We start from the raw sequence: 24,172 nt of genomic DNA, 5'->3' as shown, positions 1-24,172 counted from the left end.
AGTAGCTGAGTAAATAATAGTACGTTCGAGGTCAGTTATGCAGTCGCTATCGAGTCTACGTGAAGTACGGACACTTAGCAAATTTATTGGATCGTGAAGTGACATTCTGTACAATATTTTTCTGTGTTATTCTAGTAAAAATACATCCACATTTTTAACAAAATTATTCTTAAATTTATAAAATTTATTAACAGCATTATTTTAAAAATACATGGAATTTGTTCAAGTTAATTAACAAAATAACTTTGAATATAGTGAAAACAAAGAATTGAAATAAAAATGATACAATTATAACTTTATTTATACACTTGTGGTCTTACTAAATTTTGTTTTTTGATCTTTAATTAATAATCAGAATTTATTAAAAGTTTCTTTAAATAAAAGAAATTGTATTTTGTAAAATTTAAAAATATAAGAAGAAAGTTAAAAAATGCAATACTGTATAAAAAAAATATGAAAAACAAAAATTACAAAGTAATAATAATTATCTTAGCTAAGAATAAATATTACGCGAAGTGATAAAAGTGAAATTTAAACGAAATCATTTTGATTTAATTATCATTAATGTTGATTACGTTTTTGATTATGCTTCTTCTTTTATCAAGGAAATCAAATCAATAAATCACTTAAAATTTAAATCAAACTTGTTTGTGTGTACAGGATATTATCAATCCGTAACACTACGTGTTATAATAAACTGTAAATGTTGTATCGATTATAGTTATACCGATTAACTATTTTCAACGTATTTGATTCTATTTTTAATTTGATGTTTTTTTTATATTATAGAATTTAAAAGATCTATATTCCGATATAACACTATTTGTTATAATAAACTATAAATTGATTTAAAAATTCAAATTTAGACATATAATAATTGTGTATCCTTTTTTTTCAAATTTGATGTGATTTATTTAAATATATTATAATTAAATTACAACTTATAAATATATAATTTATTCGAAGTTTTTTCTTTTACGTTCACGCATCTTACTGATACTATTTTTAACGAGTCGGATCGATTACAATTACATTAACACACATGCAAGTAAGAAATCAATGCTATATACATCCTATATGTTATATGTTGAAATGTGCTACATCGATAAAAGAACGCGGTAAAAGATAAGTAAAAAGAATATATTAAAAAAACAGCGATAAAGAAAAATAGTAATTAATATAATTGCTTATTAAGTTAAAAGCAACGAAGTGAAAAAAATTGGAATGTTAGTGTTTCAATTTTCAAATTGATCCATATTAAACTACGGAGGTTCTATGTCTCTGTCGTAACGACGGGACAAATTATCTGCTGCTTAAAGATGATGATCATACATATTAATCTGTTTTACAACTAAAAGTTCTGTTTAACATCAATGCCACCACGTAATCAACAAGGTTAACTTTTTAATAAATTATGGCCTATAAAAATGCATAAAAAAACAAGTAAGTCTAAAAAATTAAACAGATATAGATAAAAAAAAAAGAGGTTACCTTGTATTTTGTTTTCCTGCCTTATTCTATTAAATGTTTTTCTTTCGTTGTTTTTCAAATCTTTATATACACATAATATTATTGTTACAATTAAAATTACAATTATTTTAAATTGTTGATTTTTTCTTTTATATTAATTATAATATTATAATATAATTATAGTTGTAAATATTAGGTGTTGGAATTAATTCGTAGCGTTTTTTAATGAAAGAATGTTATTTATTTCACATGAGCATTAAAAAATACATTAATGAAAGTACTTCCCATCACTTGTAAAACGCTACGAATTAATTCCAACACCTAATATATACACGTAATTGTAAGTATAATTGTGCTTATGCTATCACGTTAAAATTAAAGGGTTATATATGTGAATGCCTGAAAACAGGATAATTTTGAGAATTTTTGTAATTAAATAGTAAAATAAGTAGAAATTCAGTTTGAAGGACTTTAATGTGCATATTTTAAGCTATGCGTAGCAATTTAAAAAAATTTTTTTGCGTCAAGATGGCAGTGCTGGAATTTTACAAATAAAACTATTAGGTGTTGGAATTAATTCGTAGCGTTTTACAAGTGATGGGAAGTACTTTCATTAATGTATTTTTTAATGCTCATGTGAAATAAATAACATTCTTTCATTAAAAAACGCTACGAATTAATTCCAACACCTAATATGTTTTTTTTTTCAGAAAAAAAGTATTTCTTATACAAAAATATGATATGATATTTAGTCGATAATACAGATGGCTTTAGGATCCTCTTAAGGGGATGCTGGAGCAACGGCCAAACTTGATCGATAAAACACCCTGATGAAAATAAAAATCAGAGCATAAGTCGAACGTAATGGGAGAGTAAGAGAAGCGTAAACGAAACTTCTAGGAGGGGAAAATTGAACATCAAAATGTAAAAGAAGCGTAAATGCTTCTTTTACATTTCATTGTTCAATTTTTCGCCTTTTACGAGTTTCGTTTACGCTTCTGTTACTCTCCAATTACATCCGATTTATGCTCCGATTTTTATTTTCATCAGGGCAAATTTTTAATTCCAAATAAAATATTATGTACATCAAGAAAACGTTACATAATTAAAACACTAAGTACATTAGGCAAAATCATTAAGTAAAACGTTACGTACACTTCTTGCTCTGCTATATTACATGAACACAAAATTATGTACACTCATCGTACTTCTCTCAAGCATTTCATTTATAAGCTTCAAAATTATAATTTAAAGATCATGATATTCTCTCATGATATTCTTATAAATTATTCAAATATGGGAAAATACTTTTTGCTTAGATATATTTTTGCATTTATTTATATATATAGTATATTTAGAATTATACATAATTATATGAAACACATAATTATATGAAACATTTTTTCCCATAACGATAGATCGCTTTCAAACGTCTTTATTCTGTGTTTAAACATAAATGAAATATTTGAAATTATTTAGAAAATTTAGAAAAATACATATAATTCGAGTATAGAATCCATATAACGCTATCTAATCCTGATTGAGAGCAACTTCGTCGCGTTCTCTATCATACTTTTCCCGTGAATGGTTTTCTTTACGAGATAGCCCGATCATCAAATGATCAGATTTGTCGCTAATTACTCTAACTTTTTACAAACACAAGTTGAGTAACAGACACGAAAGAGCGAACCCCTCTTTCATTAAATTTCGCTTATTTTACAAGACTCATGCGCAACTCACGACGACAACAGGGATGATTCTCGCCCTCCAGCATATTTCTCGACTAGAGGCGGGGAATATGCCGGAGGGCGAGAGAGATAGACTACAAAAATGAGACACAGAATTTAACAAGAAAATGAATAATAATGATATATTTTTACGGCACAACTTTTTTTAATTATTCAATTAAATCAAAACGAAAAATTTCTTATTCATAATTCTGAATAAAATAGCATTCATAATGCATTTTTAAATGAAACAATGGATTTTCTACTCACAATTTTGAATTAAATAGTATTCATGGCCCATTTTAAAAGAAAAACTTTTTTTTATTCAATTGGATTAAAAGATTGCATTTCCTATTCAAAATTTTGAATTTAACAGTATTCACGATATGCAGAAATGGCTGATATTATTTTCAAATTCAATTGGATTGAAAAACTGTATTTGCTATTCAGAATTTTAAATTAAGTAGTATTCACTATGCGCACAAAATATTATAATATTATTTTAGACTTTAGCCCGGTTGCACCAATGTTACTTTGACTTTAAGTGAGACTTAAAACTCTTTCTGTCTCATTTTAAAATCGAAAAAGAGACAGAGACAAAGAGAATTTTAAGCCTTGCTTAAAATTAAAATAACGTTGATGCAATCGGGCCTAAAAATATGCTCCATGCCATTCCTATAAATGAATAAAAATGCATTCAGGATTGAAAAGGTTTCATTTTAATATTCATGAATCCGTATTTCTGAAAATCTGAATCCATTATAAACTATTTCAATCCGTTCTCGTTTGTTGGCACGTTCTGCTTGCATTTTCCTAATAGGAAATGACGCATTTTTATAATAGGAGATGATGATGAAGATAATAATAATTCAAAAATATTGCGTACATATAATCATAAAAGTTTTTATCGGTCAGAATCAAACAACATATTTGTTATAATACATAATGTGAATAATAAATTATTTAAGTGACGTAAATGTTATCTAACTCCGCGTAATAAAAACTTACGTGATTATGCACGCAGAATGTACTTGACATTTAATTGCTCCATTGTCATTTCCTACTACAAGAAAATACGAGCAAAAAGTGTGTGAAAAATCGAGTAAAAAAGTACAAGCTGAAGGTGCTACATCAAACGAGTGCGGATGGTATATAGAGATGTTTGCAATTAATTTTTGTTAACAATATTTCCTATACATATAGAGTAAAAGCACTAAATGCGGATCTAAGGAAGGCACTAGTTCCGGATAATATATTATATTTAAATAATGTAATTATAATATTTTTCATTAAATGATGAATATCACAAGATTCTTTAGCATTTGTTTTATCTTTTCAAATGTTAATTGTTTTTTATTTATTAGCAACAGTGCTGCTGCATTTTACTGATGTCATTAATTAATAAAACGTGACAGAAAAACTAAAGTTATTTAAGGTATGTATCTTTGAAAATTCAAGGTGTAATACTTCATAAGGATTGCTTTATTGGTTCCAGGAGATAATAAATAGCATTAGATTTTATTTAAAAAAATCAATATCCTACTCAGTTAAAATTAAATCTAAAAAAAAAATAAAGCAACTGCTCCACAATTAGTACATGGTGTCTAAATGTGAATTTAAATGTAAATAATTGTCATTATTTTATTTAATTAAAATTAAAATGATACTGAAATGAAATAAAAAATTTAAATATAGTAGAGAGTGCCTAGGATCAAAGTTAGATGTTTCGAAAAATATAATATTCTTGGATCATGAATTTAATTTATCTCAAATGTGACTGTGCGTCGAAATGTTCAGACATTTAAACACAATCAATCTGAGATACTAATAATCGCAAGCCGAAACATTCGGACATTCGCATGTATAGACAGGGTATCCCGTAAGTTTTGGCCAATCGCTTTTGTGTAGAGTGGACCAAACTGAGTCGAAAAATCCTCTATCATTTTGCAATTTTCGTAATAATTAACAAGATAATTAATTACTAAAAATCACTGAATATTGGTTTTCAATTTTTTATTCAAATACTATCAACTTTACGGAAAAACAGCGAGAGACAAAAATTGTTTATTTTCTTTTCATAAAGTTCTGAGAATTTTTTCAGAATTTTTTAATGTATTTTCTCATATTGGTAAAAATAAGAAAATGCAATACTAAAAAGTTGACAAAAAATTTTGAAAAATTCTTACAGTTCTATGAGAAGAAAATAAATAATTTTTGTTTCTTGCAGTTTTTCTATAAAATTGATAGTATTTGAATAAAAAATTATTCGAAACCAATATTTGGCAATTTTTAGTAATTAATATCTTGTTTATTATTGCAAACATTATAAAATGGTAGAGGACTTTTCGATTCAATTTAGTCCGCTTTACACAAAAGCAATTGTCCAAAATTTACAGAATATTCTGTATAATTCCTCCAATAAGAAACTTTTATTGTAAAAAATATTACCTTAGGATTCGAACCTAAGACCTCTCGATTTTTCAGGGCGAGTGTTTTATAAATAAAAAATCATTCATAATGTAATCTTCATGATCACTTATACCTATTAAATATTTTATTAATTGTTCGGTACCATTCTGAATAAAAATATGATTTTTTAAGAGTAATCCACAATTAGTGGTTTTACCCTACAGGATAAGGAAAAAATACCAGGATCTCGAAATATTCCGAAAAATATAAATTTTATAGAAAGCTGTTTTAGACAAAAGTTGTTTAAAAAAATCTATCTATATCGGTCTTATCAGTTTAATTTTGAGTGGCGTCGTCAATTAATTTTTTAAAATGGAAATTCCTATTTTTCATTGCATATTTTTGTAGCTTACACTCTAAATCTGTAGCAATGAACATTATGCATACACACCGCTATTGGTGGAGGAGTGAGATGGCCTATAATCCTTTCTCGCTTGAAGAAATTTGACAAAATCCTTATGGCCAGTCTCTCATTAAAAAATTTCAACTCCTTAGAACAAGCTTATGTGAAATAAACCCCGAAATTGTATGGTAATTCTGCGCATGCATTATGAATGTACCCAAAGGAATGCAGTATGGCAGAATCTTTCGTCAACTGTTCATATGCTAAACGTATAATCTTATGAAAGTAGTGATGATCTCATAGCGAAAAAGATTTCTTTTGGAAGAGACAGTTTTTAATGTGATTTAGAATATTCAAATACTTTTTCATAATTCTGTTGTCATATTAAAAATATATTTTGGAATATTAAATGTTCTTAATTAATTTTTAACTGGTTCATAGCCCTTCTATTTATTTATATTGATTCATCCTAAGAATACATATATTTTTTGACGGAGCCTTCACGAGTTATCGATTACCAAGCGTTTTTTCAAAATTAAAAATGATATTACGTCATACAGACAAAATCAGTTCATGATCTATTTTATATTTCAAGATCGCTTTAATAATCCACTAAAAATAATCCACTTTAAGATGCTAAACAATTTTACAGTTGAATTATAACATCTTAAAACTATTCTTAAGATGGTCTTAAAAATAAGAACAAATTATAAATATCGGTCTTACAAGAAGAGATTATAAAGTGTCCGCATCGATTTCAATTTAATTTGGCGAACATATTGAATGTTTCTTCTTGATATAATATATAATTCCACTTTGGTCACAGATAACAAATCATTTTTAAGATATTAAATACTTTTTTTAATTTATGCTTTTATTTTTCGAAAATTATTTTTCTATATTTAAATAAAGTAAATAAGGTATTTTAAATTGTTTTATCATTAATTATCACATGTATCTTACGCAAATTCTAATTTTTAAAATTTTGAAAACGTAAGAAAAATACGATTAAATAAAATATAATTAAATTAAAAACATAAGAAGAATGTGATTCAATACAGATTCATTTTTTATATATTGTCTTCATTAATAATAAAAATAACTATCATTGAGACAAAATAATATTTTGAAAAATATTTGCCTATTATAAATCAATAAGCATTAATGATCTTTTCATACTATATTGAACTTTTCATTTTATATTGAATTGAACAGCACTTTAATTTAATAACACTTTTAAAAGTTAATTGTTCCAGTAAATCACAGTTTTTTAAGTCATTTGAAAAAATTGTTATAGTTTGGCCGCTAATCAAACATTCATCACCATTTCGTAAAATGGTGCAACGAGAGGCAGTGGTCGTAAGGAACGCCGTAAAGCGTTATGGGAAAGAGTTGGTGTTCAATGGCTTGAATATGACTGTTTCAAGAGGTTCCATGTAAGTAACCATTATTTATCATGTTAATACAAAAGATTAATCGTCTTCATATTTATTTCCGCTTCAAATTGTTAACAAATAATTTTCCGAAAAGAATAATTAAAAAGATGCTCTATAGGAAAAAAAAGAAAATGCCATAAAATTAATTAAGTTTCGCGGTTATCTGCGCGATTTTTACATTATTCGAGAAACAAGATAAATTGCTATTTTCCATGTACATTTACCGATTTCTTAAATTACTACCGTTTGCGCAAAATATACGATAGGATAATCGTATAACTTCTTAATGATTATTCAAATAAGAAAATTTAAATAAAAAATTTCATTTGAACGTATTATCCAAAATAAGATAAAGCATGCAAATAAAATCTTTCTTTTAAACAGATACGGATTGTTGGGATCTAGCGGATGTGGCAAGACCACACTATTGTCCTGCATTGTTGGGGTTCGATATCTTGATAGCGGAGAAATATGGGTCTTGGGAGGGAATCCAGGCACCAAGGGTTCTGGCATCCCTGGATCTCGAGTAGGTTACATGCCGCAAGAGGTTTCCTTGGTTGGAGAATTTTCCGTGAGCGATGCCTTCTATTACTTTGGTAGAATTAACGGGCTCGACGATGAGGAGATCGGTAGGATAAAAAAAATATTAGCATTCGTTGCATGTGAAATGTCATACATTTTCTAAGAAGTTTCAGTTTTATAAAATATTTTTGAGTAAACATCTTGTAAACTGTATCAATTTTTGTTTTAAATTATTCATATGCGAAATATTTCATAGCATAAGTTAATTCAAACGACTATAGCTTTCCCGTATTATTTCTCAGAGATGAGACAGAAATTCTTCTCAAAGTTGCTTCAACTACCCCCAGCAGATCGCCTAGTGAAGAACATGAGTGGAGGTCAGCAAAGAAGGGTTTCTCTTGCCGTCACATTAATCCACAAACCCGAACTTCTAATTCTCGACGAACCCACTGTGGGGTTGGATCCAATTTTGAGGGAGAAGCAAGTAGACTTTGCTCATTTTAGACACAATATAAAGAATAATAATAAGAAAATGTTTGGATGTACTTTTTCTTCGTAGAATTTGGGCCTACATGATCCAGATCACGCAGGAGGAAAATATCACAGTGTTGATCACGACACACTATATTGAAGAAACTAAAGATGCTAATAAAGTGCGTCTTGTTTCTATTAAAATAGTTGTAATAGTATTTTATATAAAAAAATTTACCAGGAAATACTTTTTAAGCTCTTACACCCGTATTCATAGTCCTTCTTTATTTTAAGGATGAAGGAAGCTTTCAAGGATTTCTCGATTCTTCAAGATCTCCTTGTTTCGAATAAACGAATTTCAAGTCTGCCTTCCCGAAAGAAGGAATATTTTAGGGATTTTAGCAACCTACTGAAGGCAACATGTCATAATACGAGGGTTATCTAAAAATTAAAGATCTTTATTGTTTTTCGATGACACGGAAATTGTTTCTCAAAAGTTGACAGCAGTGGCATGTAGCGGGGACCTTCCTCTCCACAACGAGTGGTATTCATGATGGAAGGGATAACATGGTGTGCTTAATTTGCAAGCATCTGTCTCTAAATCTCCGCCATCTCTGTATATAAATGTCGCGTCAGGGGAAAAGACTGCCAACTGTGAAACGCTAAACATGGGGCGATATTCATAGTCCGTTTTTATTTTAAAACAGTCTTAAATAGTCTCTTAAGATTCTAATACAGTCTTCGAATTGACTTATGATATCTTAAAATCGTACTTAAGACAGTCTTAAATGCAAGATTCGATCTCTACAAAAAGAGAACACTTTATATTTCTCTTTTTATAGAAAGAGAAATGTATGTTAAACAAGGAAAGATTCTTAACATTATTTAAGACTGTTTTAAAATAAAAACAAACTATGAATATCGCTCCATGTGTAGCGTTTCACAGTTGGCAGCCTTTTCCCTTGACGCGACATTTGTAGACAGAAACGGCGAATTTAGAAAGAAATACTTGCAAAGTGAGCACATCATGTTATTCGTTCCACCATGGGGATTCCTGCTATATGCCACTGCTGCTAACTTTTGAGAAACAATTTCCGTGTCTCCGAAAAACAATAAAGATCTTTAATTTTTGGACAACCCTCGTATATAGTATATATAAACATAATATCGTAAATAATAAAGATTATAAAAGCATTGTTGATTAAATCAAGTCGTGATTATGCAACAATAATGAACAAAAAACTAATAGTGAATTGATTGGACTCACTCAATGCGCAATAATGAAAAACATGTCATACATATACAAAATAATTAATAATAAATATATGTTTATAAATAAACATAAAAATCAATTAAATTGTAAAATACTCAATATTTTATTGTACTGTTAGGTAAAATATGTATTTCATAATTCGAAATATTTGCATTTTATTTTTATACTCAAATTAAATTTGTGTACAACGGTTTTAATATGCATCAATGCTTTCAATCGCTATAATGCTTATTATACGAAGAAAGAGAAAATGCTTTTGGCGCAGTTTATTTCCGAAAGAAAAGCTATTGAAAATAATTATTGATACGACGGATCTAAATTAAAGGCTATCGAAAATAAAAAGACCGGTGGGACGAACTAAATTTGGAAGTTTGTTTCCCAAGTAACACAACTAAGTCACGATAATGTCAAAATGACGTCAAAATGATGTTATCGTAACTTGTTGTGTTACTTGGGTTGGTTATGAAGGCTGCACTTCCTCCTCAAGGAAATTCGTAATCTCCCTTGAGAATAGAAAGCTAATAAGGCTCCTTGTTTGGTCAAGAAAGATTTACAAAACGAGGAACAAAGTATCCTCATTTCTTAAGAAAGAACTATGAATACGGTATTACAAAATTATTACATGTAAAAAAATGTGTTTTGGTCGATGACACAAAAAATGGCAGTTTAGGGCCAAAATTTTGCTTGATGAAAACGTATGAAATCGGTCAATCTTTGAAACTGTGCTGAACTCAAATATGAAGTTTAAAATTCTCCAGGGAACTTTGGAGAATTTTAAGCTTTACTTTATAGCAAAATATTGTATTTCCCGAGGAACAAATAATATAACTGAACAAGAAATTTCTTTCTATTATAAATGATCTCAAAAACTGTAACTTTTTTGCAATGTAAAAGTTAATGTTACACGGCGTACAATAACATGAACAAAGATAAATGTCCGTATCAACGTGCGTAGGCATTCGTGCGTTTCTGCTTTTTCACTATCAGCATTAGCTTTACCCAAGGTACACCGTGTGGTGGTTACTGAATTGAATATCTCTTAATATGTCTTGTAGAATCTATCCATCTCGTTAAGGCTTCTGAGTAGTCATTATAGCCATATTAAATCGTGACCTTAGAAACGAGAAATAACACATTAATTTTTATTATAAATAATTATTTATAAATAAAGACAATTTGGATAAAACAAAATGATGAGATTGCTTTAAAACATTTGTAAAAATGGATGAAAACTAAGCTTATCCTCCCTGACAGTCAGTAAATAATCGTAAAAAAAAGCACGTGTAAAAATAAGCTACAGATGCGCGTTGAATAAAAGCACTTCATTTGCTAATAAAAATTAATGTGTCACTTTTCGATTCTGACATCATGACTGTGTGGTGACTACTCAGGAGCCTTGCCATATGTTTGTCAGTATATTTATCATGTGTCAGTTTGAATTTTTATAAATCTTCCTCTTCTGATTCGTCTGAGTCTTTTATACATTGAAAAACATTATCTTTATGAATCCTTGGTTTATACTGATACTATTTTTGAATCTCGCATAACTAAAAAATCAAATTGAAAACGAAAAAATTAGTATTTTCATAAAGTTCTCCTTTAAGACTGGAGAATTTTAAGCTTCATATTCAAGTTTAGCAAGTCTAAATCTATAAAAATTGATTGATGTCATACTTTTCATCACAGGTAAATTTTGATCCTAAACTGCCACCGTTTTTTGATCATTTAATATTGTGCATTTTCATTGTTATACAGATTGGTTTGATTAGATGTGGTAAATTGTTAGCGGAATCAGCACCACAGGAATTGCTGGAGCAATTTCAATGCTCGTCTTTGGAAGAAACTTTTCTAAAATTATGTAATATCCAAAATAACACAGTCACTTTGAATGAAGCTCAAGAAGGGGAAAATACCAGCAGTGATGTCTTGTATAAAGATCAAAATCAATGTGAATTAACAAAAGTATATATGTAGAAATAATCTATGCCCTAATCATTATTATAAAAAGCTATATAATTGGTATTATTTTATAACATAAATAAATTGAATTTTGAAGACAATGCCAGAGTACGAAGCGGTTTCGGAACATCAAGTTTCGCGATTGAGAAGGTTCAAAGCTCTATTAGCGAAGAATGGCATCCAATTTTTGCGTCATTATATGTAAGTATATATATATATATATATATATATATATATATATATATATATATATATAAATTAATTATCTTGGAGGACATAAACATATGTAGGGCATAGAATATAGGTGACATAGAATACAAAATATGTTTATCCAGAAAATAAAGAGTTTTAATTGTTTTAATTTCAAATTTTCTGTATTATATTATTTTTATACATCATTGAACCGTTGCATATAAAACATTATATCTCAAAAAATTTGAATTTATCAGTCGTAGTATATTTCACAATAATAATAAATAATAAATGACATATTTTTTCAGAGGACTAGTTTTTGCAGTAGTATTTCCAATACTTCAGACCGGCATATTTGTTATGGCAATTGGTAATAATCCGAAAAATTTGAAGATTGGCGTCGTCAACGATGAAGTCAATAACTGTAGTTCGGATAGCAACTTTGGCAATGTTTGGAGTGACGAAATTACTTGTCATTTTAACAACCTCAGTTGTAGATTTTTACGTAATTTTGACAACTCAATTGCGATGCAGGTACAACGATTTCAAGATTATTATAATGTATAATCGGCATAAATATGATTAAAATAATTTTACGTTTTTTTAAAGAGATCCTAAAGCTATTTGCATTACAGATTAAATCATAGTTTTTGTACAATTACTTTTTTCTCTTTTACAGATTCAAAAAGTCTTTTCCAGGATTAAAGTATACGCATTAATACATGTCTGTGAAGTAAAATTTACATATGCTGAGAACAATAAAAAATTTTTAAGATTTCAATTTTGAAATTTTTTATTGTTTTAAGCATAAACTCTACCTCACAGACACGTACTAATATGCGTATACTTTAATCATGGAAAAGGATTTGATTTTCGAATCAATGAAAGAGGAAAAAAGTAATTGTTATACAAAAATTATAATTTAATCGGTAATATAGACGGCTTTGGAATCTTTAGAGACAGCTTTTTTTGCCTGCAAATTGATTACTTACACTAATGTTTACCTACATCACATTTGCCGATAGTTCGTTTGCATACAAAAATTATTGCTTATCAACTCGATTGCCTACATATACTATTGAGTACAAATATAAAATTAATGCACTTTTGTACATTCGACACTATTGCGCACAAATCGCATTGCACACATAACATTATTGCCTACAGATCGATTGTCTATATGTATTATTGCCTACATCTTGATTATCTACATGCACTAGCTTTTGCGTACAAATAAAAATTTTAGAAAGTTACATTTGCCTATAGTTGTATGTATTATTGTCTATAGTTCGATTGCCTACAAGTATTCTCTGCATTAAAAACACAAATTCTGCTCTTGAGGCTTCTACTTTCTATATAGAAATCATGCGTTTCGCAAGTTATCTTCGTGTCCAAATCCATTCTTAGAATGCCAACGTTTCGTGAACATTGCAGTTCATTAGGGCGAAAAGCAATCTGATACTGAGTATTCCCACCATGATAAAGTGAACTGCAATATTCATGAAACGTTAGCATTGATAAAGAAATGGATTTGAACACGGATGGAGATAACCCGTTAAACGCATAATTTCTGAACATAAATTTTAAAAAAGTAGAAATTTTCTGCTTTAAAAACACAAATCATCTCTTTTAAAACAAATTTTGTGCTTTAAAACCCAAATTTCCTGCTTTAAAAATACAGAAAATTATTATATTTTCTTACGTAGATTAATCTTAATTTTATATTTGTACGCAAAAATGCTTATAGGTAATCGATTTACAGATAATAATACTCGTACATATCGGCAAACTTCGTTTGACTTTGTTTTTAAAATTTTTATTTACCCACAAAAGTGCATGTAGGCAATCAAGCTATAGGCAAATATATGTAGGCAATCGATCTGTGGGCAATAATATTATGCGTGTAATGTAATTTGTGCGCAATAATATCATGCTATGTAGTGCTTCTTCCTCTTAATTTTATATTTATGCGTAATAATACATATTTTTGTACGTAAACGAACTAAATGTGATATAGGCAAACAATGCTGTGTTGATATAGACAATTGATTTATATCCGCAAACTTCCTTTTCTTAACATCTTTTCCACATTCCATAAATTGAAATATAAAAATCTTAACGCACACACACACACACACACACACACACACACACACACACACACACACACACACACACACACACATATTTCCATATAAATTAAGAGAACGGTGAAATTTTCCCGAAAAACTAAACTGGAAAATGTTGGTACTAACAACAACCCTTAGGCAACACGATTTTAATTTATACGGATTAGTAACACTGTTGAAGTAGTAAGTCCATAAGTTTATAATAGTGGACTTATGGACGAACTTAGGGGCTCCCCTTGTTAGAGGCTCCGCATAATAAAAGGAATAAAGAACAGAGAACAGAGAATTTCAACCTATCAGAAACTATGTATTCCAATATATGATTTCTGTTAGGTTGAAATTTTTATTCTCTGTTGTCTGTTTCCTGTTCCTTTTATTGTGCGAAGCCTCTTACTCTGTATAAATTAAAATCGTGCCTAGGAGTTTTTGTTAGTACCAACATTTTCCAGTCTAGTTTTTCGGGAAAATGTCATGTAATGATGTAACCGAGAGGATGATAGTAACAATAATCAAAACGTGTTTTAAAAATTCTTATTAATATTTTACTTTCAGGAATATTATGACGATATTTCCGAGGCGAAACAGGCTGTACTAAATGCGAAGCTCAGTGGTTTGATATATTTTAGTCAAAACTTCTCCGAAGCTTTGCAGATACGAATGGAAGAAACCGTTTTCGCGAAAGATTCCGATTTACTCGCCAGCCAAATTCAAGTTTTCCTCGATATGGGCGGTACATTATTTATATATTGAATGCATTTTTTTATCGTTTCAAAATTTAAAAAGTTTAATTAATTTGTATATATAAAAATATTATTTAAAATATAAAAAAATAAAATATATTATATTATTTAAAAAATTATACAAAGATCTAAGAAATTGAGAACCATAGTAAGGTATCACATCATAAATATTTTAGCAGAAACGGAACGTAAATTAAACGATGTATTAGTGAAATTGCAAATACATAAATTTACAATGCCTCTGTTATAGATATGCACATTGGACTTTATATACAGCAGAAATTATTGACTCGTTTCTTAAAGGTTTATGAAGATATCATGAGAGACTGCAAATATTCGCCAAAATTGGCTAATCCATCTATCCGAGTAAGCATATTTTTTTTAATTAGTTATTATTACGGTGACCATATGTTCTTTACTATAAAGAATCCTTTATTTTAGATAACTATCCTTTAGATTTATTTGTTTCTTCAAATTTTGTCCTTTATTTTGTCCAATATAATCCTTTATTTTGACAAGAAATTCTTTTCTGTTGGAACTAGCGTTCCAATATCTATATATAATATTATATTAATGAGCAAATTTTTACAGAAAATATTTTATAGTTTCATACATATAAATATAATTTGTTTTTGTTAATTATATTTCTTAATTTTTTAAATTAAATTTATTCAAACCAGAGTTGTTTTCATTTTTTATTATTTCGAATTTTTTATTATTTCAGATTAAGGGTTTGTTCCAATACAGTCGAACCAGTTTCAAACTATCAAAAAAATTATTTCAATTTGATTATTAGCACTGTGCAATAAAATTCTATAATGCACAGATTCTTGACAATTAAACTGGTTTGAAAATATATAGGAAGAAATCTCTAAAATTTTCAGATGTCCTTTATTTTTTTAAAGAAAATATGGTCACTATAGTTATTATTGAACTTCTCTACGGAGAGAATGATTTTGTTGAAGTATCCAAAAATTTAATCAGATATAGATCTGAAAATAATTTTATTAGAATATCAAAATTTTTAGGTTTTTACATTTGATTCCTACCTAAAAATTTTGATGATTTAACAAAATTATTTTGAAATCTATTATATATCTAGCAAAATATTTGGATCTCTCTCTCTCTCTCTCTCTCTTATGAAGAACTAAAATGAAGGAATAAAATTATATTCTTTTTAAGTTTGAAGAACCTATTTATGGTACGATCGATTCCAAGTATATAGATTACATAACACCAACTTACATACTAGGGTAAGCGAAAATTAACTCAATTTAATTGAATTGGATGAAATTAATTGCTGTTACTAAATTATTTATATTCTTGCAGACTTAGCTTCTTTTTAGCCATTATAGTTTCTACCACTTTAATAATTACAGACCGAATGGAGGGTGTCTGGGATCGAAGCGTAGTTCAAGGTAGTTTACTAATATATTGTCGTGTTCAAAATTATATTTTACAATTATTCTTCATCATTTTATTTCTTATCACAATTCTCCATTATTTTATTTCTTATCACAATTCTACATCATTTTATTTCTTATCACAATAAAAATGCAAATGTGTAATATAAATATATGATAGGAGTCAGAACAGAAGAAATTCTGCTGTCTCACATTCTTATTCAGTGCGTCATCATTATCATCCATACAGCTATGACAACGCTCTTAATATTTCCTATATGGGGCCTAGAATGTAAAGGACCGATGTTTACCGTAATAGTCCTCATATTTCTCTCAGGTTTTTGCGGATTAATGTTCGGTAAGATTCTTCATATGATGCAATTCAGATATCAAAGAAAGGTTATACAGGGAACCATTTTAATATATCCAGTCGATTTTCTCAAAATCTGTAAGTTTAAAAAATGTTTCAGACAAAAGTTTTATAGTTTACAGGAATATTGTTTACAATTATGATGTTGATAATTTATTATATACTATAATTTAATTTGTCCATTCCAATGTCAGGTTCAAGGTCCGAGAGAATTGAAAATCGCAAAAACCATTTATACATATTCTTACTATTTAAGGATCAATTGAATACGAAAATCTTTTTCATCGAAATTTATTACTCTAAGCTTCACGAATACAATTCAGTTGATATTAGACCGAATTACATCTCCAAAGTTTTTGAAAAACAGCTGTTGGCTTGAACTTGATCTTGGATCAAATTAAATTATATTATAATATGTTATAATATAGTAACTTGTAAGTTTATGACTGTGAACAAAGGTTTTAAGCATCAGTTTAAGGTAATGCAAACATTTTGGATAATGCAAATGCCAACGGTACTGTAACTTTCAAGCGTCATAACTCGAAAAGTACTTAATAAAAATAAATGTTATTATAATGTTTTCAAAAGGTCTTGAAGACAGCTACAAGAATATGTAATAAAAAAATGAGGGGTTTCATTAAAAAAATTTTTAATCTTGACCTGACCTTAAGGACATCTCAAAATCAACCAAAGTCACCAACTTCTGTCCCTCTTGAAACCATAAAACTCTTTGTTTGAAACATTTTTATCTTAAACTTACAGATTTTGAGAAAATCGACTGGATAAATTAAAATGGTCCACCTTGTATAGCAGTAATTATGGATAGACTTTTGAAAAGGTGAATCCGATTTTTTTGTCGATTGACATACTACTGTATTTTGATGCCCTGATTACAAATATGATAATGAAAATTGCTGACAAAGTCATTTTCAAGATCAAATATCTAAAAGACGACTTTTTTTAAACATTTTTTTCGTGTTTCGCATAGAAAGTCGTGTGTTCCTAAGCAGGGGGGCGCTTAGCCAGATTGCGCGACAAATAACCATCAAAATGATCTTGTCGATAATTTTCATGATCATATTTGTAATCAGCACACCAAAATTCAGTAGTATACCAATCGACAATAAAATTAAAGGGTTCATCTTTTCGGAAGTTCACCCGTAGTTATATATAGTAATAATTTATATAATAGTAATTCAGAAACTGGAAACTAAACTGATCATTTATGTTAATATATTTTTAGGTTTTCTTATCTCTGTTACATGCAAAAATCACTTTGTAGCGCAATATATCTCGGCCGGAAGTTTTTTCGCGTTAATATTGCTCAACGGTAAGTCTTTACTCTTTATGTTTTAGGAAATAATTTTTTAAAATCTAATATCGTTACATGATAACATTATTAATTTGATTATTTCTATATTTACAATTCTTTGTAACGTAATAATACGTTATACTATTATTAATAATTATTATTAATATAAAAAATTAGCAAATGTTAGTTCAAATTAACAATATCTCAAGAATAATTATCTTACGTTAATCAAATTTTTATCAATATATTAATTAATAAAATCGTAGGAACTATATGGCCACTAGAGGGAATACCAAAAGTGATTCGCTGGTTTAGCTATGCATTGCCAACTACTTTGTCTTCTATATCATTGAGAGAAATCATCTACAAGGGATATTCCATATCTAAGCCGCAAGTTTATATTGGCTTTTTAATAAGTATAGGGTGGTCATTATTATTTTTTATCGTAATTATATTCCGTGTAAGATCGAAGTCATTGTGATATTATTCAGAAACGTAAACAAAATTTTTTAGAAAGAAAATGATCTTGTATAATTTACAGAATTCAGTTAGACAAATATGCAAAATGTTCCATTCTAATTTGATGTGCATATAAAAACATTCTTGTTGATCTGTGTACAGAATTTTATACTAATTATAGACTGTACAAAAATTTATATATCTGAGAACATATATGATTATTTTTATCCATTTAAATAGATTAATATATAATTAGGCTAATATTTATATAATTAGTCCATAAATAATTAATCACTCTAAAGAAATAAATATCATAACTAATATTATTTATTTAAGAAATTATAATGACATATTTTTTTCTTTTAAATTAATAATAAATCTTATTTTATTAAATAATGTAAAAAGTAATATAAAAATTAAAGTACTTCTATATGAGTAGCAATAGACATTTTTTCAAAATAATAATGACAAATATTTTAGATAAGAAAAAAGTAATCTAGTTATATATTAGTATTATATTATTAAGTTTTATAGTGAATAATTTAATTGTATAAATAATTATATTGTTCAAAAAATTGTATTGTTTGAAAAATAAAGTAATCACTTACTTTTTAATGTATTTGCGTTAATTTAAGTTTATGAAAAACTAAAAAAGACGATTGTCTTTGTTATATTTTGTTATTAAGTTTTATCATCAATTTTTCTACTTTTGTTTTATAATCTTTAAATATTGTAATAAATATACAATATTATATTGGCTCGTAGCTCCTTTTTATATATTGAATTCATAACTAAAAATAAAATTCATAACTCCACATTTGCGTTACATCAGTAGAAGTATTACCGTGTATTACTTTATATAGGGTCTCTCGTGAGACTTTTGCCGAACGCTTTCCTAAAAAAGTATAAATAATCTTGTTACAATTATCAGTGTTATTAAGTATATTTATGTATTTATTAAATTTACAACACTAATATAAAACACTTCATTAGTTTCAGATTTATTTTTCTCGAATATTTTACTACTTTTTATCTCCTATAAAATAATATTTGTAAATTATATCAGATTTGAAAATCCGATTTAACAAGGACATATAATTTAATGATAATTAATCCGTGCTCGTAAAATTAAATCACCATTTTTTAATTTATTTTAATTAAATTATAATTCTCGAGAAACTTTTGCATAATATATAAAGAAAACAATTTTAAATATAATTTCTTATAAGCAATCAGGTACATTCAGTCAGAATATTTCTGTTGACTTTTACCAGACGCTTATTTGAATATTATTAGCATGAATTACATACATGTTTATGAAGATATTTCTTCTTTTTCTTTTAAATGCGTGATATAATTAATCATTAATTCATACATTAAACATCAAGTTTATTACATAATAATGATTAAATCATTCAGTCGTGCAATTTTAATTCAAATAATTAGTATAAGTATTCGAGTTTTTCCACTTTAAGGAATTTCCACTTTAAGAAATGTTAGCGATTAGATTCTCGAGAATTATTGTAAATGTTTTCTGAAATATTCCACTAATATTATTTATGTGTCTAATAATTTAATTGTGCCAAGTACTTTGAAAAATAATGTAACATATGCGTTACATAATATGCTGTATAATTGCTGTTATGGATTAATTGTATCTATTAAATCAATAATAATTTACATACATTAATGTCTCGAAAAAATAGATTAACTCATTCAGTAAATAGATGATGATTTTTTTATTTTTATGCGTTTATTCTTGTTATACTTTATTTGAAAATTAAAAATCTTTAAAATATTGTATTGTACTACAACTGTCATATTTTCAGGATAAATTTTGAAAGAAAATTCTCGACAAAGAAACTAGCTTTTATGAATATTTCAGAAATATTTAGCGTTAGCTGAGAACGTAACTTTTATTATATCTTGCATTATTATTTTGTTTAAAAATTATGAGAAAATAATATGAGTGAAAGAACATCATGTAGAATATTTTTACATCTTAATACTCATTAATAATACATCTAGCGGTAGTTAGTTGTCTTCTGCAAAATCATTAGGCTTTGTTTAATATTTCCACTCCTGTAATTATTACTAGCAAATTTTAACGAGTATGTTTATGTTAATATGAGATTTTAATGTCTCGTTAATAATAAGACTTGAGATACATTGATTGCTAAGTTATTATGAAAGAAAAATTTTCACGAAGTTTTATCTCTCTATCCTTACAATTGTGATAGTGGTAATAAAATACATTTTTTGGTCATTTTTTTTCCTATTTCTTTAATCATTTAATGCAAAATTATAAAGAAGATCAGCGATATTCTGGTCATCAGAAAATTCTCGGAAAATTCCCGGAAATTTTTGCAAATTTATAAAATGAAAATTTGTTAAAGAATTAGAAGTTGTAACTGCCAATTATAAAAAGTAAATAATTACAACTTCGCGCGGAAATTTGAGAAAGTATTAATTTATATTTTCAATTATTGTCATTGACGCTTATTTATAAAAAAATCTGAAATAATTACTGAATAATGTTTCAAAGATATAGTGTCAAAAAATATGAAGTTAGTCATTTGATAATTTTACTTAAACATTGACAATTACCTATTTTAGTAAATTAAACAAATGTTTTTTGATGACTGAAAAAACATTACTGATTTTTTTCATAATTTTTCGTGAATTAAAAAAAATAAAAAAAATTATTAGGTGTTGGAATTAATTCGTAGCGTTTTTAATGAAAGAATGTTATTTATTTCACATGAGCATTAAAAAATACATTAATGAAAGTACTTCCCATCACTTGTAAAACGCTACGAATTAATTCCAACACCTAATACAATAAAAAATGTTTTTGATTACCACACTGGAAAAAAAGATTAGTTGCTGTAACAATGTAGTAAAATATGGCATAGCATTTTCATATGGCTGTAGCAATCAGTTTTTAGTTATAGCAACAAATTTTTAGCTGCGTTAGCCTATCGAAATCATATACATTGCGAATAGGCTAACTAAAAATTTGCTGCTACAAAAACTGATTGCTACAATCATATAAAAATGCTATGCCATTTTACTATCTAAATTGTTTTCAGCAACCAATCTTTTCTTTCAGTGCACTATCACAATAGTACGGCTAGGAGGTGAAAACTTTTTATAGAAGTCTAACAATCGACATATGCCAAGTTTAATTTGGTATAGGCACACTTTTTATGTACATATCCTGCTACATCTTTTTTATTTTCTTCTTTAATTTTAGTATTCATATTTATATTATCGTAAATTCATAAATTCATAAATATTTTTTTTGCAATTTACAGAAACTTAAATATCTCGACGAAAAAAAATTGTAGAGAAGTTTTCAAAAATACATTTTAAAGACAAAAAATGGAGCTTAAAAAATTTTTTTCTCGTTAACAATTTTGTAAAAATTAATATTCAAAACAGTTTTTATAAAAATTTGGAAAAATTATATGAATCAAGTATTGTATATTATAATAAACATTTTTCTCCTTTTCATTTTTTTCCCAGAAGCTTTTTAGTTTTAAAATTAAAAACACTTTAGAAAAAGTAAGTTTTTACAATAAAATTTTCCAGAATAAAAAAAAATTTAATATTTATGCGAAAAGTCATATATAAATTTTTTTTCATTTTAAAAAACTTATAATTACTTAGAAAGTCTACTTTAAAACGCTTATTTGTTAAATTTTATCCGATGAAGTTTTATTCAGCGTTTCAATAAATAATAAAAAAATATTGAAACCAATTTTCAATTTTATATTTTGGGACATTCCAAAACATTCTTTGAATGTTTTTCTGGGGATTTTAGGAATCTTTTGAATATTTCAGGAATATTTAGCGTTAGCCAGGAACATAACGCAAAAACTGTTAAAACATATATTATTGCTTAAAACTATGAAGAAATATGAGTGAGAGAACATTACGTGGAATATTTTTACTTCCTCGTCTTGAAAAGTTTCAATAATGATACATCATTAATAATAATACGTCTGCAGTAGTCATATTTTGCAAAATCATTTGATTTTATTTAATATTTCCATTCTTGTAATTATTATTAGCAAATCTAAGCATATTTTATGTTATAACGAGAACTTAATGTCTCGTAACATTTGTTTAACTCGTTTCACGAAAGTAGATCTATTTAGTAACATAAAAGTTTGTGTAAATTACTTCTCAAAAAAAGTATAAGTAAAACGAGTTGATTAAAAATTTGTATTAAAAAGATACTTATTCTTTCAAAAGCGTTAAAATGACAAACAAAGACTTATTGATATTTTTATTCTGCAATTCTAACAGCTTCTTTAGTCTTCAAACGTTCAGATCCAGCCAAATCAACTAAATAAAGAATTCTTATGTTTTTTTGTTTGATATAATGTCAATACTGCAAAATGGGATTAGACTTTTCTATTCAATTTAATTCTCTACTTATCTGTAACATTATGTCGATAAATCATTAGATAAACGTGTATGTGTGTGTGTGTGTGTGTGTGTGTGTGTGTGTGTGTATTGGATTAGGAAAAAAGTTACTTTACAAAATGATAAAAACATTTTTAACAATCTATTCTATTTAAAAAAAATTGGCAATTACACCACATAATAGAGCAACGTTTCAGCTTTAAAAATTTGTATTTTTAATTGCGATATAATGATTTTTAACAGAGTTAAAGGAGCTAAATAAAGTCAGAATGTTCCTTTTTACTTAATCCGCGAGTAACTCAGGAACAAAAAATCATAGGAACGTTTTTAAAAAATGATTTTGTAGGGAAAGCTTCAAGTTTTCACGATAAATAATCGAAAATTTGTTTAAATGTTTTTTTTTTGTACACTACAAACTTACGAAGAAAATTTTTCATTTTTTTCAGCTCATAGTTTTCTATATGTAAAAATTACAAAACTCATATAAATTCAGAGAAAATATAGTAACCATTTAAAAGTAAAGATTTCAACCTTTAAAACCTCTTTTTTAAACTTAAATTTTGATTATTTTTAATACAGATATTGATGGGGAAAGTCTTTTTACCAACTTATAAAAACTTTTCCGCTAACCTAATAAATATACATAAAAAATGTAATAATTGCGCATTTGATATTTGAGACACATGCTTCCGAGACACCTGTACTTCTTGGGTATCGATCATGTAACTTTTTCTTTAAAGTGGAAACATGAAAAGTAAAAACTTTTATATATATATATATATATATGTATGTATATATACACACAAAAAATTTTCACTTTTCACGTTTCTACCCTAGGAAAAAAGTTACATGATACCCTAATAATGACTATAATGATGACGTTTCTTAAATGTTAATATTCACATTCAGACCTTACGTCGCGATGCCTCCGCTCGGTGCTCGTAAGGCACGTATAGGAGAAAAAATAAAAACATTTTTATTACATAATTTAAACTCAAGCTTGAGCCTATTCAGAATTTGATCGATTCAGCCGTTATTTAGATCTGATTTAATCTCGAATATATACAGGAATATTTCTGATCCTGCAATCAAGACACTACAATTTAAGATTAAGCGTTTTATCCCGAAACTATCGAGCCTAATAATTTGTTTTGCAGCGTAGTTAATTAAAAATTCATTTCTTTAAATTATTTATAACAAATTTACAACATTATTTATTTATTACATTATTTATTACATTGTAACATTATTTATAACAACCAGGAAAAAAATGTTTTATATATAATTATATAATGAGGCTCAACCAATTATTACATCTCTTCATCTACAATTTATAAGAAATTCGATAGAAGAGATGGTCCAATTACATTCCGTCTTCGTAACTGTAAGTGAAAAGATGCTAGCGAGATGCGAGCGAAGTACAAATGACGTAATTGGTCGAGTCATGTCATGCATACAATAAA

The 24,172-nt window shown here is 27.4% G+C and overlaps 1 protein-coding gene across 11 annotated transcripts; it reads left to right on the top strand.

Moving 5' to 3' along the window:
* LOC105146571 (ABC transporter G family member 20) lies at positions 1–18,493 on the top strand. 11 transcript variants are annotated; one of them, XM_087405337.1, is made up of 17 exons: positions 3–1,395; positions 4,401–4,467; positions 4,562–4,632; positions 7,307–7,445; positions 7,830–8,074; positions 8,270–8,447; positions 8,527–8,620; positions 11,467–11,673; positions 11,768–11,871; positions 12,171–12,396; positions 14,544–14,721; positions 14,982–15,097; positions 15,914–15,984; positions 16,061–16,149; positions 16,316–16,492; positions 17,748–17,834; positions 18,083–18,493. In XM_087405337.1, exons 4-17 carry the CDS (start codon positions 7,345–7,347, stop codon positions 18,295–18,297), a joined length of 2,088 nt encoding a protein of 695 aa, XP_087261463.1. In that variant the 5' UTR covers positions 3–1,395; positions 4,401–4,467; positions 4,562–4,632; positions 7,307–7,344; the 3' UTR covers positions 18,298–18,493. The 11 variants fall into 11 exon arrangements, 10 of the variants coding, with proteins under 10 accessions (XP_087261463.1, XP_087261462.1, XP_087261464.1 ...); XM_087405336.1 differs by having other exon boundaries at positions 3–1,443; XM_087405340.1 differs by having other exon boundaries at positions 9–134.
* Positions 18,494–24,172: the final 5,679 nt, after the last annotated feature.

This window comes from Acromyrmex echinatior, chromosome 4 (assembly GCF_024713525.1).
Source record: "Acromyrmex echinatior isolate Ae372 chromosome 4, ASM2471352v2, whole genome shotgun sequence".
Lineage (NCBI taxonomy): Eukaryota > Metazoa > Arthropoda > Insecta > Hymenoptera > Formicidae > Acromyrmex > Acromyrmex echinatior.
Note: the sequence above shows the minus strand (reverse complement) of the source record. Positions and strands in the feature narration are given on the sequence as shown.

Excerpts from the sequence above, each read along its gene's own strand:
- LOC105146571 (XM_087405335.1), top strand. Across the intron at positions 8,448-8,526 it reads GATCCAATTTTGAGGGAGAA|AATTTGGGCCTACATGATCC; the intron begins GCAAGTAGACTT and ends TTTTCTTCGTAG. Across the intron at positions 15,985-16,060 it reads ACACCAACTTACATACTAGG|ACTTAGCTTCTTTTTAGCCA; the intron begins GTAAGCGAAAAT and ends ATATTCTTGCAG.